General features: G+C 56.0%; 1 protein-coding gene across 4 annotated transcripts in view; it reads left to right on the plus strand.

Moving 5' to 3' along the window:
• GRIK3 (glutamate ionotropic receptor kainate type subunit 3) overlaps window positions 1-17477 on the plus strand; it is a 251307-nt gene that overhangs the window by 23212 nt on the left and 210618 nt on the right. The window contains exon 1 of one of the 4 annotated variants that reach the window (XM_058303866.2): window positions 8740-8839. The exons of 1 other annotated variant lie outside the window; for it this stretch is intronic. Coding sequence is in view for 1 of the 3 variants with exons in the window: in XM_058303865.1 (XP_058159848.1) it covers window positions 9160-9274 (115 nt within the window). In the remaining 2 variants the exon portion in view is untranslated. Of the gene's footprint in view, window positions 1-8739; window positions 8840-9024; window positions 9275-17477 lie in introns of those variants that run through there. 2 more of the 4 variants (XM_058303865.1, XM_071217536.1) reach the window with 2 other exon arrangements.

Raw genomic sequence — 17477 nt, forward strand, 5'->3', positions numbered from 1 at the left:
GTTCCCCATTGCACAGTCCTTCTGCTGCTTCAAAGATGGCACTTCTGCTGGGTCTGGCTCCTGCAGCCAGACCTCCTCCATTCCAGCTCTGCTCCTCCACCACCGCCCCCATCCCCTGCTCCCACCCAAACCACCTCTCCCAGCTGCCCCTGCAGCTGCATTCCTACTGCCATTTGGGAGGTACAGCAGCATTTGGTCTTGGAGCTCTGGACCCAGGCCCTCCTTGAGGCTCCCACTCTGTATCACAGTGGGGTGGGGGTGGGGGTTCCTCTTGTTTCCTGAATTGTTTTCCCTGGCCAGGAGCCAGGCAGTTCCCCTGGGCGTGAGTGGATCCCAGACTAAGATGCAGGGAGGGCCAGGCTCATCACCAAAGTTGGGACCAAGAAGTAGACCAGCGAGTAGGGTGGGAGCTTGATAGGAAGCAGGGAGCCTGGAGCGTTCCAAACCCTGGCAGCAGGCCCTAGAGATCCCTCCCCCTAGCCAGCAAACCAGTAGGACAGACGGATGGAGAGCCCCATTCAACAATCTCATGGCTTCTATGGATGCATTTCATGTGGGGGAGTAAAGGGGCAGCTTGACAGGTATAGATTTCTTCTGAGCCCCTCCCCACCCCTCCCATCCCGGTTCCAGGGAGCTGCGGAAGCCCAGAGTCTGAGCGAATGTGTGTGTGTGTGTGTGTTTGTGTGTGTAAAACACATTGCTCTTCCTAATGGAGGCTTGGAGGAGAGGATTTTCTCCTGGGTTCTATTCAGGAACTGGCCATGTCCAAGCAGGAGAAACAGTGAATCACTAATGCCCATTATACCCCCACAATGGGCCAGATGCTGTTCTAAGCATATCACATGTTTTAACTCATTTAATCCTCATAACAACCCTGTTAGGCAGATGCTATTATTATCCCCATTTTATAGAGAAAGAAATAAAGGCACAGGAAATTGGGTAATGTGCCCAGGGTACTCAATTGTTAAAAGACAGTGCTGCCATCTGAAGCCAGGCTGCCCGCTCCAGAGTTCGTGCTCTCATCAGTCCTGGGAGGAAGAGTTGTGTACACGGGTACGTTATCTGTGCAGTTGTATGGTCCTGTGCCTGCACAGGGGAATAGCAGCAGGCACGGGCTCCTGCCCTGCAGACCTGTCCAGCTCCCTCCAAAGAGTGCTTGAGGAATCCCCCCGTCTCGTTCCCCTAAAGGAGCCTGCAGCTCTCTCCCCTGCCCCGGCTGCCTGTGCCTCTGACCACTTCCGTGAGTCTGGTGCTCAGCCTCTTGGCTCCCGGTTGCCCATGGGTTAAGGCACCAGAAGGAAGAACAGCAGCAAAGTAAAGGCACATCTGGACGAGGAGGTGCTCCAGCGGCGGGTGGGCTTGATTCCAGCACCCGCTACAGCTGGAGTTTTGGCTAGCCCCAGGCTGCCTCTCTGCCCCCCGCTCCCCCCCCCCCAGGCACAAACACCAAGCACTTCCTCCAATATGTGGCAGTTGCTGGAGCAAGGTGGGACAGGGTCTGTGTCCCTGGGGATCCACCAGACCATGAGGCGGGGGCTAGGACTGCCCCCTGACCAGAGCCCAGATCTGACATCAATGGGCAGCAGGAGCCCCAGGGCCCACTCGCCTCTGCATCTGGGGCAGGAGGCAGCATCACCTCAACAGCCTGCTGCCCCAGCTGCCCCTGCGTCCTCCTCCTGAGTGCCACGGGCACGTGCTCCTCTCCACTCCCAGCCTGGCTGCCTGCCGCCTTGCCTGTCTTGCGGGCAGAGAAGCACCATACCTGCGTGCCAGAGAGGCACAGGTGTGCCTGCGCCGCTCACACAGCGTACCACCTGCTGGAATATTGGCGGAGGGCAGGCTCGGGATGGGATCCACGGGAGAGACAGTCTGTGGCATAATTAAGAGGGAGCAAAACACAAAACAAAACAATGTTTTCCTTCTTCTCTCTTTTCTACCACTTGCCCTAATTATTTTCCCACTTTAAAATTCTACATCAACTTTAATTAAGCTGGCCTCGGGCAGGGAAGTCTGGCAAACTTGGAGAAGTTCACTTGTTTATTTTCTTATCACTCAGTGATTGGATTTTCATAGCTTACTCTTTCTCTCCCTGAGGAGGGCTGACGGCAGCCTCCTGCCCGCAGGGGGGACAGGTGCAGCTGAGAACTGACTCACAGCAGCCTCCGAGGGAGGCCCTTCTCGCACATCTATTGCTGGCCAACTTAGGCTGTGGTTTCGCCTCACCTCCCCTTTGAACCCCTACCTCTTGCTATACCCTGCAAGGTCAAGGCACGGTGGAGAGCAATTGTTAAGTAATGGGGAGAGCACTGGACCTGGAGTCCAGAAACTTGGATCGGAAGCTCAGTTTTGTCACTTAATTGGTGACAGATCATTCATCCAGTCATGCGCTCACTTGTTCATTCATTTGCTTATTCTCTCATTTATTCAACCACGCATTCATTCACTCTCATTCATTCACACCCTCATCATTCACTCATTCTTCTTTTTACACTTTTTAAATTAAAGTTAATAGATCACAAAGAACGTTACATTAAAAAACATAAAAAAACATAAAAAACATAAGAGGTTCCCATATACCCCACTCCCCACCCCCTCACCCCATCATTATTGTAAATTGTATTTTTTTTGAAGATATATACATCACCAAAAAAAATGTTACATTAAAAAATATAAGCGGTTCCAGTTTACTTCCCAGCCTGCCATGCCACTCCTCCCACAACGACAATCTCCTCCATCACTGTGGCACACATTGCACTCGGTGAACACATTTCGGAGCACTGCTGCACCACGTGGATAATAGTTTACCCTGTAGTTCACACTCTCCGCTAGTACATTCAGTGGATTATGGCAGGATATATAAAGTCCAGCATCTGACCCTGAGATATCATTTAGGACAGCTCAAAATCCTCCAAATGCCCCCACATCACATCTCTTCTTCCCTCTCCCTGCCCTGGGCAACTACTGTGGCCACATTCTCCACCTCAGGGCTGTCTTTTGCCCACTTGTTCATCTTTGGCCCCTTGAGCAAAATTCCCTGCCTGCCTCTACCCTCCCCAGCAAGTTATTTGTAGGCAATTTATTTGACTCCTCTCAGCTCATTTCTTAGTCCATGTATCCCTGGGTTCTTTCAAGGAAAAAGAAAGATCATGTAAATGGAAGATACCGTGGCTCCAGGCTCAGCACGGGGCACTGTGTGGTTCCTCTAACTCACATCCAACACCTGTCCCAGGCTCTGGGGGCCTTTCTGGGCCTTGGTCTTTGCTGCAGGGCAGGGATGTTAGCTGAATCCTGAGGTTTGCTGGATTTTGTGATCAGGTGGAGGATATGAGAGCTGGGGACTCCAAAGGAGCCAAGGCACCTGGGTGGCTGGCTGGGGAGCTTAGCACATTGCAGGGGTGCCCTGGGCTTTAACTAGAGGTTGGCTTTTAGAGAAATGCAAGTTTCGATAACCCACAGAACATCGATGATTGATCTTTCTCCAGCAGCTTCAGTTTTGTGCCAGCATTTTATGTATTTGAATATAAGTAAAAACTGATACTTATTAAATAAAAGCAGACTTACAGTAAAACAAAACAAATCCTAGACGCTGGAAGGTGTCTGAGGCTCAGCCTAAAAAGGGACTGAGATAGAAGAAGCAGGCAGGTGTCTTTGCTCAGTCTGGTGGGGAGACAGTGCATGAATGACACAGAGAGAGAATAAGTGAGTGAGTGGATTATGTATGAATGCACACATTGAGTGTGTGGGCGATTGAGCAAAGGACCGAAGAAACTAGTGAAGGGATGGACAACTGAGTGATAGAATACAAGAGTAGATGACTGAATGAAAGAATGAATGAATAAGTGAGTGAATGAAAGTGAGTGAACAAATGAACGCATAAATGAATGAACAAATGATTACACAAAAGACTGAATAAATGAATGGGTGAGTGAATGCCTGAATGAATCACTGAGTGACTGGATGCATTAATTAATCAGGGAATGACCAAATAAATAGTGTAGATGAATGAGGAAGGGATTGAGAAAATGAATTGATGAATAAGTGAAAGACTAAGAGGATAAAAAATGAATGGATGATCCTATGAACAAATGAATGAATGTGAAGGCATAAATGAGTGAAAGACCGAGTGATTACATGGATAAATTAATTAAGGAAAGAGTGAATGACTGAACGACTGAGCGAGGGGGTGAGTGAGTGATTTGGTCCTGGGAGGCGGAGGTGATGGTTTCCTGTGGGCGGTTTGCCTCCTCCCCTCCCCCACAGCAGCCACGCTGGACCTGCTTCCAGGCCATCAGTGGCCGTTCCATTTTGTATAGATACAAATGGGATGGCCAGCTATCATTCACTCCTCCACCACAACTGCACCCGGACTATTCGAACACAGATGTCAGTAAAATAACCTATCTCTGGTGGCTTCTCTACCTGTCTCCCTCACTGCTGAGAAATAACTCAGCAGCAGCGGGTTAAGCTGACAATAAACTCAGGAATTGACTTCAGTGGGAATGAACTTGCTTGACTGTTGACAAAAATCTAAGGCGATGCAACCTTCGCCCGGCTTGCTGTTTGCTCAGGTGGGAGCCTGGCCACTGTCTTCTTTCTCCCTTCTTGGGATGGGGATGAGGGACGGGGATGAGGGGATGGTAAAAGGCTGCCCGTGCTGAGCAAAAGGGCAGGTCACAGTGTTCTGTGAAGGGCCTCGCTTGGCTTTTGTGACCGGTGTGTGCTCTGCCGCCGAGAGAACGCGGTGAGATAAGAGTGGAAACTGGGGAAGAACGCCTGCTTCTTTCTCGGCTGGCGAAGACCAGGCAAGCGCTGGCAGCTGCCTCCTTTGGGTCCCAGCCCCCACTGGAACGAGATGGGGGGAGGAAGTTCCTCCCTATTCTCACCAAGGCACCCCCAAGCGCAGGTCTGCGGGGTTGCCACATGCAGGCCAGTGGTAGGGAGCGGCCCGGAGTCCCAGGGCTTCGGCGTCCAGCTCCCACCAGCAGCCTGCCCGCCGGCCGGTGGGAAGGGAGCGGGAGGCAGGCAGCCTTCGGCAGAGGGCACTCACGTCCTAGGAATCTGCACTCAGCAAACCCACGCGTTTGCTCGGTGGTGGTTTCCCGGGGAAGCGGAGATCATGAATCTCGCTAACTCGAGCCCAGGGCCTCATCGCTCACCGTGATTGTGCGGGGATTGAGAGCGGGAGTGGATCAGTCTAAACAAAACACGCACACAGGGGACTCGTCCAAATGAGCCCAATCGGCCACCACTGCAGGCCCCCTCCCTCTCCTGCAGAAGCTGGGGGAGGAGCCTGGGGAGGGTCTAGGGAGGGGTCTGGGAACAGGGTCAGGGAGGGGCCTGGCAGCCTCCAGTTTCTCGCCCCCCCCCCCCCCACCTGTGAGCTAGTGGGAGCCATGAATCTCCCTGGCAGAGACTTGGGCCAGCTCAGCCGTTTTCGGGGATGTTAATGAAATGCAGGAGCACTTGTCCTTTCAGACAGCAGCCCCTTTTATTTGGGGATGAAAAGCTGCATTAGTCTGAATGAGGTTTGGAGGCCTCATAAATCCAGCGCTGGCTGCCTCGTGGGGGAGCGGGGAGCCCAGGCCTGGCTGGTGGGTAGGCTTGTTTACCAACAGTGCGAAGAGCCGGGATTGGCGGCTCCCAGTCCCCTGAGATGCGGCTGAGATAGTGCCAGTCCCGTGCCTGCCGGGGGCCGGCAGCCTGGGGAGCACATGGAGGGAGAGAAGACTGCAGGCTCCCCTTCACAACTTAGGAACGAGCTGGGTTCCCCGGTGTGCCCTAGTGAAGAGCCCAAATCCTATGCTACTGCTATCCTTTCTACCAGCAGCCAGAGTTCCCAGGGGCCACTGGTAGAGGTGAGGAGGATCTCCCCCTAGAAGCTGCCCCCTGCTCAGGGGTTAAGATTGCAAACTCAGGAGTCAGGCTTACACGCGAATCTTGGCTCCTCGCCCATAGGGCCTGGCAAACAGTGAAGTCTGATAAATATCTGTTGAAGGAAGGATGGCCACATGCTAGCTGTGTGACTTTGCACTTCCTACTTAACCTTTCTGGGGCTCAGCATCTTCATCCGCAAAATGGAAAAACAACACAGAGCCTATGATGGAGGGTTGTGGAGGCGGATGGAATGAATGTTAGTGGTTATTATTGTGGTTATGCATTTCAGCACTTTACCCCCCGGGGAGGAAGCAGGCTGCTGCCATTTGGGGGAAGACTGTGTTATAAAGTGGCTTGCGGCTTGGTCAAGGATAAGGCCCAGGACTGGGCTGGCAAAGTCTGCTTTGACTCCAGGGTTCCAGCCGGGTTGCCAGTCCCAGGGATGGAGCCCCACAGCCGCTGAAGCTGGGAGTCCATTTCCCACCGCAGCAGCAGCAGCAGCAGCGGACAGGAAGCAGAGAGAAGCTTCCATTCACAGTGCTGGGTAACTCGCGCCCGTTCTGGGATGCAGCAGGCGCAAGACCCAGCCTGAGCCACTTCCCTGGGGTGGGCGGGGGGAGGGGAACAACGACAGGCTCTGGCAGTGACAGGAGCACACTCTCACCCTCTGGGGGCCTCCGATTCCCCCCTCTGTCTTCATCCATTCACTTCTCTCCTACCACTTTTGTGCTAGACTTTTCAGAGGCTGCTCTTCCTCCCAATCGCTCCCTTTCGCCCCCCACTCCCACCCCCACCCCATGCTGGCCTTTCCCAGAGCTCTGGTCTGGGGTTCAGAACTACCCACAGCCACCCTTCTACCCTCCTGTTTCTCCCAGTTTCCCTGCCAGGCCACTCCTGGGCACCCCACCCCCTCCTGGCAAGGGGCTGCCTTCAGAGTAACCCGTTCAGAATCCACCTCCAGGCCCCTCTATCCCGGCCCATCCCCTAACCATCAGGCATTGTAGGGGATGCCTTTGCCTTGAGTTCAATTCCTGGTCAAGCCTTTCCCGCACCTCCCTTTCTTCCTTAGGAAACAGCCAGGCCTTTTGGCTCCTCAGGGCTGAAGGCGATGGAGAAGGTGTGTCCGGTCTCCAGTGAAGAAGACCCCCCCTCCCCAGCTTTACCCTGGAGGGCAGGGGCCCCTTGCTTCCCTCTCCTGCACTTTCTCCTTGCCCGCGCCCACGGGGGCCCGTTCTTCTCTATCAAGAGGTGGCAGCTGCTGCTTCTCTGGCTCTGGTCTGCGGTGTCCTTCCCTCAGGTCCCTTGGGCAACGTTTTCCAGTGGCTGCTTGGGAAACCAGGCGCTCCTGCTCCAGGGCGAGGGCGGCCCAGGCATCGCAAAGGCAAGTGCGCGGTAACCTCCATTTGCTGGTGGCTCTTCGAAGGTGTCCCGGAGCGGGTACACCTCTTTCCCTTCTCTTGCCAGGATCCCTGGGAGCCTCTCCTCCTCCCATTGCTGGGTGGCCTCCTCTTCAGGTGGGAACCATCCCTCCTAATGGGAGCACCAGCCACACGGCCGGCGTACATCCATAGACAACGCCACGGTCCCGGCGCCCAAACAGGAAGGGAAAGAAAAGAAGGGGACATTCACAGACGGGTAGAGCTCAACGAATAATATATTTGTAAGAAAATTAAAGATTTGCTCTTCAGATGTTGGGGGCCATGCTCTTACAGACAGCTGGCAAATGGGAAAGATTGGGAATGATGAAATAGATCAAATTATTTAAATGAGAAAAATAAATTCACACACAGTCTAGTCGCTGCCCGGCGACAGATCCGTTTATTTATCTACTGTATCGGCACCGCTTTGTCTCTGTCAAAAAGGTCATTAAACTCGCCTAACTGCGAATTTCGCAGCCTCCTGCTCCAGCCTCGCTCCGCAGCCCTTCCCTTCCCTCGACACCCAGCGCCACTTGAAAAAAAAATTTATTGCTAATAAACAAGATTCGTTTTAACCCTTTCCAGCGTCCTCCCCCACGGGCGCTGCTCCATCTCACGGATAATGACAGTTTCCCTTTATTCTTTCCTGCCCGGGGGGAGTGGGGGAGGGGAGTCTCAGCCCCTCCTGTGTAGTTGGGGAAGAGGGATGAAAAAGGACCAGGGCCCAGCTCACGCCCCTCTAAACCTAAGTGCTGAAGCCGTCCTCCTCCGCTGCTCCGCCGCTGCGGAGCGCGGGCAAGTCTTCCTTCCGCCGCAGAGCCTGGGTTCTCCCAGCCCGTCCAGCTCCCGTAGCTCCCTTTGCCCGGGGTGGACAATTCCCTTTGAATTTTGTCTTCCCCACCCCCCAGCCTCAACTCTGCCTCCACGAGGGATGGGGTGGGGAGGAAAACCGGCTCCCGATCTCCGGCCGCCGCCGTCCAGCCAGCGCCCGCCGCGTGGGAGCGGGAAGGCGAGACTCCGCAGACGGCGGGCTCCGCGTCCCTCCGCTCCCGGCGGGCGCGTCTCTTCCGCCGGTCGGGCCGCGGGCTGACGCCGTCTCTCGGCTCGCGGTGCCAGCTCTCGCGCTCCACGCCCGGCTCCCGGCTCCGTACCCTCGCAGTTGAAGGGCCTGGGGCGGCAGGGCGGATGGGGACTTCTGGGAAGCCGGGAGGGTCCTCGTTTTCCGGGGGTGCCCCCAAACCCGTTCCAGGGTCCCCTTCCCCGCCCTCAGCGTCCTCGCGCAGGTGTGAGCGCGCGAGTGATCGCTTCGGCGGGTGTGAGTGTGAAGTGTGTATGCGCGGGGGAGTGCGTGGAGGGAGCGCGGGCGGCGGGCGGTGCGGGAGGCGGGAGGCAGGGCGCGGAGGAGGGGGCTGGGAGGGAGTGTGTGCGCGCGTGCAACTCCACTCCGGGGCTTTGTGCGAGCCCGGGCGATAGCATCGGCGGCGGCTGGAGGAGGAGCGGCCGGAGACGCGTGCAGCCCGCCCGCCAGCGCCCGGCAGCCGGGGCAGGTGGGAGCCCGCGCGGGAGCCTAGCCGACGCGAGCCGGAGCCGGAACCCGAGCAGAGTCCGAGCAGAGCCCGGGCGGAGCCCAAGAGCCTCGCTCGCAGGCGGCCCGTGGGCGGCAGCCGGGCGGGGCGGGCGCCGGCGGGGCTGCCCCCCAGTAAGATGTGCGCGGCGCCGCGGGGCGCCCCCCACTCGCAGCGGCGCTCGGTAGCCGGGTGGCTGGGCCAGGCGGCGCCTGGGGGGCTGCTGCGCGCCCGCGCCTAGAGCTGCCACCCCAGGGAGCCCGCCACGGCCGCGCCCCGGGCACGCTCGGCGGCGCCCAACGATGACCGCTCCCTGGCGGCGCCTCCGGAGTCTGGTTTGGGAATACTGGGCCGGGCTCCTCGTGTGCGCCTTCTGGATCCCGGACTCGCGCGGGATGCCCCACGTCATCCGGATCGGTAAGGGCTCCCCGGAGCCGGGGGTCTCTCTGTGCGCCCAGGCGGGGGTGGGAAGAGGGGACCCTCTGAACGCGATCCCGAGAGATTTTTCCAACCTCTCTCTGGGCTCCCCGGGGCCGACTGACCACCAGGAACTCGTCCCGGTGGGGACAAAGTTCCGAAGCCGGGGTCACCGGCCTTACTTATTAGGAAGGAGGCAGCCTGGCCGCGGCGGGCGAGGGGCCCTTGGCGCGCTCCCGGGAGGTCAGACCCGGCGGAGTGTGGCGAGGCGTTCCAGTCCCAGCCCGAGTCGCGAGCGCATTTCCCGGCGACTGCCAGCCTGACTCGCTGCGGACCCAGTTCTGCGGTCCGGCATCTTCGCGGAGCGGGGACCTTGGGGAACGTGCCAACTTCTCTCTTCTCCGGGGCTTGCTCCCGCTGGCCCCTCGCTCCCCCTTGGGCAGGGCTCGAGCGACCGTGACGGGGACGCAGGGGACGGATTCGCAGGACGAGGGCAGCCGGTCCCCTCTCCCGTGGCCACCCTCGGTCTCCGTGGCGCCCATTCAGCCCGGTGGCGTGGGGCATGGGAGGCGCGGTCCTCGGGGCGGAGGTCTCTCTCTCGCCGGGGGTGGGGATTGGAGGGAGCGCGGAAGGGAGGGGGGGGCGGGGAGAGAGCGACAGAACCCGCGCACCGCAGCGAGGGAAGGCGGCGAGAGGGAAGCGAGTGGTTTGTAAAGTTAGCCCAAATCCCTGCGCAGCTGGTGGCGGCTGCCGGGCTGCGCGCGGGTTTTTGGGGCTCTGAAGTCTTTGGTTCTCTTCTCACCAGAGACTCAACTCCGGGCTTCAACTTTGTTGTGGCCGCCCCAGGCACCCTGCGGGCCGCGTTCGGGACTGTGGATAGACCGTGTGTGTCCCAGGCCTGGGCCCGGCTACGCGGGAGCCACGGCCACGTAGGGCCCTGTGCCCGCCGCCGAGCCGGAGACCTCAGCTGCCTGGGTTCGCAAGGCGCCACCACCAGCATCTGACGGGCAGAGCTCGGCGAGTCAGGGCCCCTTCCCTTCCCTGGGGCTCTTTTCCAGGCGGGAACCCTGGGCTGCCAGCGGCTGGAGGAGGCGCAGGGAACTGAAGTCCGGCCTGTTTCCGTACTTGACGTTTTCCTGGGAGGCTGTCAGAAACCTGGAGGGTCTCTCCTCTTTCCGGCTCTCTCCCTGCAACCCAGATGCGCCTGGATTCCACATGTGGACCGGGGCAGTGCGTCTCCCTCAGCTCTGCCGAGGCTGGGTCTTTCGGTCCCTGGCCAGGACCCTCACAGGTGGACCCCAGAGGCAGAGGAGTCTGCACTGGAGGGGACTGTGGGGATAGTCCTCACGGTCAGGCTTAACCCTTTGCAGCCCAGGCTGCTTCTGGCAAGCCTCAAATGTCTTCCATCTTCTGCACCTTTGCCTGTCCCAGCACCCAGCTTGGCCATCGTTCCAGGGGGAGGCACCCCTCGGTAGTGGACCAGCACTTCCTTTATTTCTTCTCTCCCTTCCTCAGTTTTCTATTTGTTTTTTTTTTGTTGTTGTTGTTTGTTTTTGTTTTTGTTTGTGGGGGGTCTCTATGGCAGAATGGCCTTGGAGAGAAGGGAGGAGGATTCAGAGGGTGCTGTGCGCCCGGCCCACGCATTGCAGGTCCCTCTCCCTTGGTCCTTCCTCTGCAGGGGGTGGGATGAGTGTACTACCCTCCGAGCCTCAGGGGTAGAGGTCTTTGGGGGTCCAAAAAGACAGCAGTGGATGAGGACAGTCCCAGAGGAGGCAGGAGGATGTATCCTACCCTTAGCTGCCCCCTCTTACTGTGAAATTGAATTGGGTTGGGGGGTTCCTCACTGCCCTGAGTGTATGCACATCCACTAGTCTGCCCGCCCTTTCTTGGGTTCAGTGTGTAATAATGCAATTAAAAGATGGCAGAGCCCTCCTCTCTTCTAATCTTCTTCGTATTAAGCCCCAGGATTAATTAGCATGTCGGCCCAGGCCATTTATATCCGAGAGCCCTGCCCCATTTGATTCCCAGCCTACAGACTGGGGTGCTGTGCTGATGCCAAACGTGACCGCCGGAGCTGTGCCAGCTTGGGCGGAGGATGGGAAGGCTTTGAGGCCTCTGGGCTTTTCTGAAGGTTCCTGGGGAGCCGAGCTACCTTCTTTTCTGAGCCCAGGCTCAAGTCCCAGCTGGAGCCAGGGAGCTACAATGGACATGGCAAGGAGAGGGAATCTAACACTGAAACCCAAACACACTGCTTCGGTTGAGCCTGATGCCACCTCCTTTTCCCTGTCCCTCCCACCTCTGGGATCTCAGGGCTCTGGCCGGGACTGCAGGAATTGAGGCCCCAGAAACTGGCTCCGGAGTGCCTGAGCCCGCTGCTCTTGGAGCCGAGTCTTTCTCCAGCAGGCAGGCATCGCTGAGCACTGGCCCAGGAGAGGGTTTTCCTGCAGGTGCGCGAGGGGCTCTCTGGGCTGGGGAGCATGGTACCCGCCCCCTCTCTTTGTGCCTCTTTTGGGGACTGAAATTTCCTCTTAGACATGGAGATGGATAGCTCAGCAGTGTGACAGAGTGTTCAAACAATCCGTCTTGAATAGATGAATTGCATTGCTCTGTCTTTTTGTAATTGTGTCTATCAGAGGGAGAGGTCAAGGCATTGATTGCTTGGATGGTTTGCAAGTAACAAAGGAGAGGGAGAGAGAGAGTGAGGGAGAAAGGAGTAATTGGATTGTAGTCTGCGGGAAAAAAATGATCATTGATTATTTTATATGAATATGTGGAAGAGGTATTCTGTGTGCGATTATCAAGTGTTGCTCATTGAAGATTTTCAAGGCGTATTGTTCCACGTTTTATTATTATTATCATCGTTATTGTTGTTCAGATGGATTCTGGTCTTAACTAATGGAAAGCTGTTTAATGCATGGGTCCTCTGAGCCAGATGGGCTTCGTGACTTCTTCCGGGACCTGGATTTCCTGGTTACTTGACATGGGAGCTAAAGTGGAGGGGGTCCTGGGTTGGGTGCCAGGAGGCTTGGGTTTCTGCTTTGTTCTGTCCTCACATAGGCCACCTTGATCAAACCGTCTGTTTCCTCCCCTCTTCCCCCCCAAGGCTCAGTTTCCCCATCCGTAAACTGTTGGGTTGGCCTTGATGGCTTCGGATATTCTGCGGCTTCAAACTTCCCTTTGGTGCAGGGTGGCGGGGACTGTTAGGGCCATGGTAGGTTCCCTGGTTAGATCCGCCCTCGCATTATGTACTGTAGGGTGGAGGGCCAACCTGGAATTCGAAAAGGGTACCAGACCGTGTCGAGCAGCTGGGGAAGCCTGGCTGGCTCTTCTGGGTGAGGAGGAGTGGGAGTGGATTGTGGAGCTCTCCAGCCAGCCGGGGTGGGGCTGGACGGAGGTGGGAAACCGAATGACTGCAGAGGCGTTAGGCAGGTAAAGGTGTGCATATGGAGAGGGGCTAGGAGGGAAGGGTGGCCCAGTTCCAGAGTCTCCAAGCATCTCCAGACAAAGCCTAGGTGGACAGGGGTCCAGGGGGCAACAGCAGCCCACCCCAGGGCAGTGACGCCCCCTCCCCAGAGCTTCCCCACCAGCCCTGTCTGCGGTTCCTCGCACCAGTTCGGTGCAGTGGTCTTGAACGTTAGTCTCTTGGGTTGGGGAGACGCGCCGCGTAAAACAATGAGAAATTTCTCACAGTGACTGGTGATGCGCTGAAACGTCGTCGCCATGTAGGAGCAGACAGGAGCTGAATGAAGATCAATAGGGTTTCCCCCCCTGGAAGTAAATAGCTTCAGACAAGACCTGGGAGTGGCCCGAGGGGCCTTAGGAAACATTAACTTGAGGAATTTCTGCCTCCACTTCCCAGCCCTGCTGCTTCTTTCAGCCCTAGCTTGCCTCCTTCTCCAGCTGGAGTTTAATTTCTTCTTGATGCCTGCCTCTTACTGCGCTAAACAGCCTTTGACGTCAGGGTGACTTGGCGGGGGCGGGCGGTGGTAAGGGCGGTTTAGAGGTGCTTCCTGTTGGGTGAGCATGGTGAGCCAGGCCCTATGGCCTGACTAAGCTCATCCAAGGTCACCCAAATCCCCCTGCTGCTAGGCACAATGGCTGGCTTCAGAAGTCCCCGGCTCTGCGATTTTGAAAGGGCTTTGAGGCAGGCTCTTGGTTATCCCCCACTCCTCCAGGAATGCAAGGCTGCTTGACTGCTCCCAGGACGCTTTGTGGTGCCTGGGAACCTCCCTGAGGGCTCATGTTCCCACAGGCACTCTATGTCCCAGCCTGGGGACACAGAGACCCCTCCTTGGGGGAGGAGGCTCAGATGGCCTTGCAGGCATGAGAACTCCTTCTCCTTGGGGGAGGATCAAGGCTATATTGGGGTGGGGGTCGGGGCGGGAAGGAGCTGCCAGGCTGCTTTGGGTGGTCTCTTGGGGAGGAGATCTGGCTGTGCTCAGCGGCTGAGACTGTTTCTGGTCTGTGAGGCCACGCTCTCCCCCACCCCCGGCCCAGCCCGTTGCCCCCGTCCTCTTCCTCCTGCGGCTTCAGCCTAAGCCTCCCTCTGCTTGTTGAGGACTCTCCAGAGGAAACTGAGAGAGGGGCTGCTCCGCTTGGGGGACAGTGGCAGAGAGGAGCTCCCCAGGCCCTGCCTTGTCTCAGAGAGGACCAAAGCTGCAGGACCAGACCCCTTCTTCCAGATACAGCCCTGGCTTATCTTCCCAGCAGGTGGGGCAGGGCTGGAGCTCTGGATGGACAGAGGGACCGAGGGACTGTTGTGGAAATGGAGCAGATGCGCACGCAGGCTGGGGCCCTGGCTGTGGGTTGGTTTGGCTGGAACGCTCTTCTCCCAGGTGCTGATTCCCCAGCAGCGGCACCAGAGGGCAGTGTGCCTGTGCCGAGGTGGCTGCCATGTCTAATATCTGGGGCCCCACTAGGGTCCGGAGCAAAAAGATAAAAATAAAACAACAGTACAACCTCACTAATTTATTGAGCACTTACTGAGGTGCCAGGTACTGTGCTAAGTGCTTTTCAAACCACCTCAAGTAATGCTGGTGAACAGTAAGTGCTCAATAAATTTAGCTACAGCATTTTTCTTATCATCTTATTTAGCGTTCACAAACTTGCAGACATAATCCCCATTTTGCAGATGAGGAAACTGAGCTCAGAGAAGGGAAGTCACTTGCCCATGATCGCACAGCCAGTGGGTGCTTAAGGCTCGGGCCTGCCTCACTCCAGTTCCTGTGCTTTCATAGTTGGCTTGTAGTCTGAAGCAGACTGCAGAGGATTTCAAAGGCGCTGAGTCCAAGGCCCTCCTGGGGCTGGGGTGTGCTGGTCCTGCCTCTGGGAGGATGGCTTTATGGGTGCTGTCACATTTCACCCCACCAGTACCGGTGTTCAGGGTCAGACTGGCCTTGCCGATGGGCCCCGGGGCAGGTTTGTTTCTCCAGAGGAAAGGCACGGAAGGTCTTTGCCACCTCTCCCTGCTCTGGACTCTGCCCAAGTTTTGATTCCAGCCCTCCGTGAAGGGTGCAGCAGCCAAGGCTTTCCCAGGATTACTCTCCCTCGGATTGCCTCAGCTCTGGGGTCTAGGCCTGCATGTCCCCATGACAGCCACCAGCTGTCCTCAAAGACGTCGTCAAAACCTTGAAGAAATCTCAGGGCCCCGTGGCCGTGTCTCCCATTCACCTTCATCCTCATCAAGTAACGACCTGGCAAGAGAAGGTGGTCGGTGAATTCCCTCTCTTTGTTCTTCCTAACCTCCTTCACCTCCCTTTTCCTTTCCCAAGCCCATCCCCTTTCCCCTCCAACATCCTTTCCAGGCTAATAGGTTTTATGGCCGTTTTATTTTTTAAGCCAGAGTCACATTCCGACCTTTCAAATGGAGTCTGCCTGGCTGGGAATTGAGTCCAATATGAAACATGCGAGGAGTAAGGTCCGGTTGACCCCGTTGCCCAGCACACACTGTGGGGTGGGGGTGGAGCCCTGCCAGTCCACTCTGGCCGGTGCCGTCTCTACAAGGGCAGAGGCAAGCCCCGAGTTCCCCTTCTCTGCCCACTGTGTTCCTTCTCCCAGGGGACAAGGGGAGCCTGGGACAATAGTGGCTCCGGGGACTGAGCTCTTCTGGGAATGGAACAAGCAAGCTGCATTGCTCAGAGTCGCTAGAGAGGCGACAGAGTTGTGATAAGCATGGTCCGAAGGGAAGGGCCATGCTATTTTCTGGGCCTCAGCTCCCTATCTGTAAAATGGGGATGATGCTGCCTGCCTCAGGGTCAAGTAGGTGTGACATCTTTTCAAAACAGCTTAAATGCTGTCCTCAGATCAGCATTTCTTGAGGCGTCTGGCAGCTGCTCAGGGCCAGGACTAGGGTGAAGCTAGTGGAGCACTTGGGGAGCAAAATTTCAGGAAGTCCCTGAGTGGTGACCCGCCCTTGCACCGCCTGCCACGAGACTGAGTACCTCCTTGAGTCACGTGCCCCTCGGCGCCCCACTCTCCCCGCCCTGGTCCTGGCCCTGCACCAGCATCTGCCTTTGCTCATGGAGTCAACATTTCCCCCTGCTTCTCTTTACACTCGAGAGAATTCTGCTTGTGTGTGATTTGAAGAGGTGAGACTGGATTGAAGGCAACAGGATTGGATCTGAGGATAACGAGCTGCTCTGATTTTGTCTGTCTTTCCCTTTAGTCATATTTTATAGTAGCCATGCTGGAAAGCGTTCTGCCCCACCTCACCTTAATGTATTTCCTTTGGAATTCCCTCCAGGATCCATGCTTCTTCCTGCTCCAAGCCTGGGGCGTCCCGCTCCTCAACGCCTAGTTTCCCAAGTCCATTTCCTTGCTTTCTTTGACCTTTACACCCTGATCACTAATGGATATTGACCTTGACTGTAGTTATGCTTGTAGGTACATTTAGGATTTTCCCTAATATGTGTGTGTCATGCCTCGCCCATTAGTCAAGTTGCTGTCCAAGTGTGACGCATCTCTCCTCCATCACTATCATCAGGTGGAAGGACATTTTTGGAGTCAATTACTATATTGAATTAAATCTAAGATGGAGAATTTTTCCTGACTTCACATTTAGGAAATCAGTAGGTTTCTCACATTTCATGTCAGAGTTTATTTGCAGAATTTTTTTCTCTCAGTGCTGCAAAAAACAATGGTGCATCCTGAATTTGATAAAACATATTGGGTCTGAGTTGGAGTGTGACTCTCACATGGGTTTGCTGTGTGACCTTGAGCAAGTCACTTCACCTCTGAGCCTCCGTTCCCTCATGTAGAAGATGGAAATATCAAAATTAGGTTGAAACGTAGTAAACTGTTTTTGAACTACCAAAGGAGCAATATCATATGGCTAAACCTTATCATTTGATCTTCATAAGATTACTATAAGGACTAAATGAGTTAAAGTATGTGAAGCTCTTTACACAGAGCTTGATGCTAATCAATGCTAGGGGAGGAAAAAGAGGGCTCCCATAGGGTGGAGTACATGGCATTTACCCCACTGCCCATGTGCCCGCAGCAGAAGGGGTGGGTCCAGCAGCCTGTGGCAATTACCCATAGTGCTAGGGAGCAAGAGATGCACCCTACCTAGGATGCTTCTGTATGCCAGCTCCCAGGCTCCTCCTGGCCCATTATTTATCACACACCTGCAGCCGTAGGGCCCTAGTTCTTCCTTGCATTTGCAGCGTTTTAATTAAAATGCATTTTGCATGTGTTCAGAGCTGGGAAGACCCTGGTTATGGAATGCTATTGAGGAATCCTGAGCAGTCCTTGGATGGAGAGTCCACCTTTGCTTCCTGGGCAGGCCAGTGGGGCCCAAAGAGGGCCTGTGGCTGGAGGCAGGTCCCAGGGGCATAGACACTGCTGGCTTTCCTGGGAGACACCAGGTAATGAAGCCACAGGCAAAACGCGGGGAGGGGAGAGTCCCCATGGTGATCATACAGATCCGAGGTAATGAAATGGAGTGAGATCCGAGGGGAGTGGTGGCTGCGACTTCAAACCCTTTGGTGGTTAAGGACAGCAGAAAAACGGAGCGATGAGCTGAGATTCTACTTTGTGTGAAGAGGGTTCCAATCTGTAAGAGACAATTAAGCGTTGCGCTATTAAAAGGACTGATGCAGACAGGCTGCCGATGGAAGGGGGCTTACAGAGCTCCCAGAACAACCGCAGGGGTGAGCTCTTTCAGTATGGGAATGAGGGAGACTTCTGCAAAGCGTTCCTGCAT

Source organism: Dasypus novemcinctus, chromosome 9 (genome assembly GCF_030445035.2).
Source record: "Dasypus novemcinctus isolate mDasNov1 chromosome 9, mDasNov1.1.hap2, whole genome shotgun sequence".
Classification (NCBI taxonomy): Eukaryota; Metazoa; Chordata; class Mammalia; order Cingulata; family Dasypodidae; genus Dasypus; species Dasypus novemcinctus.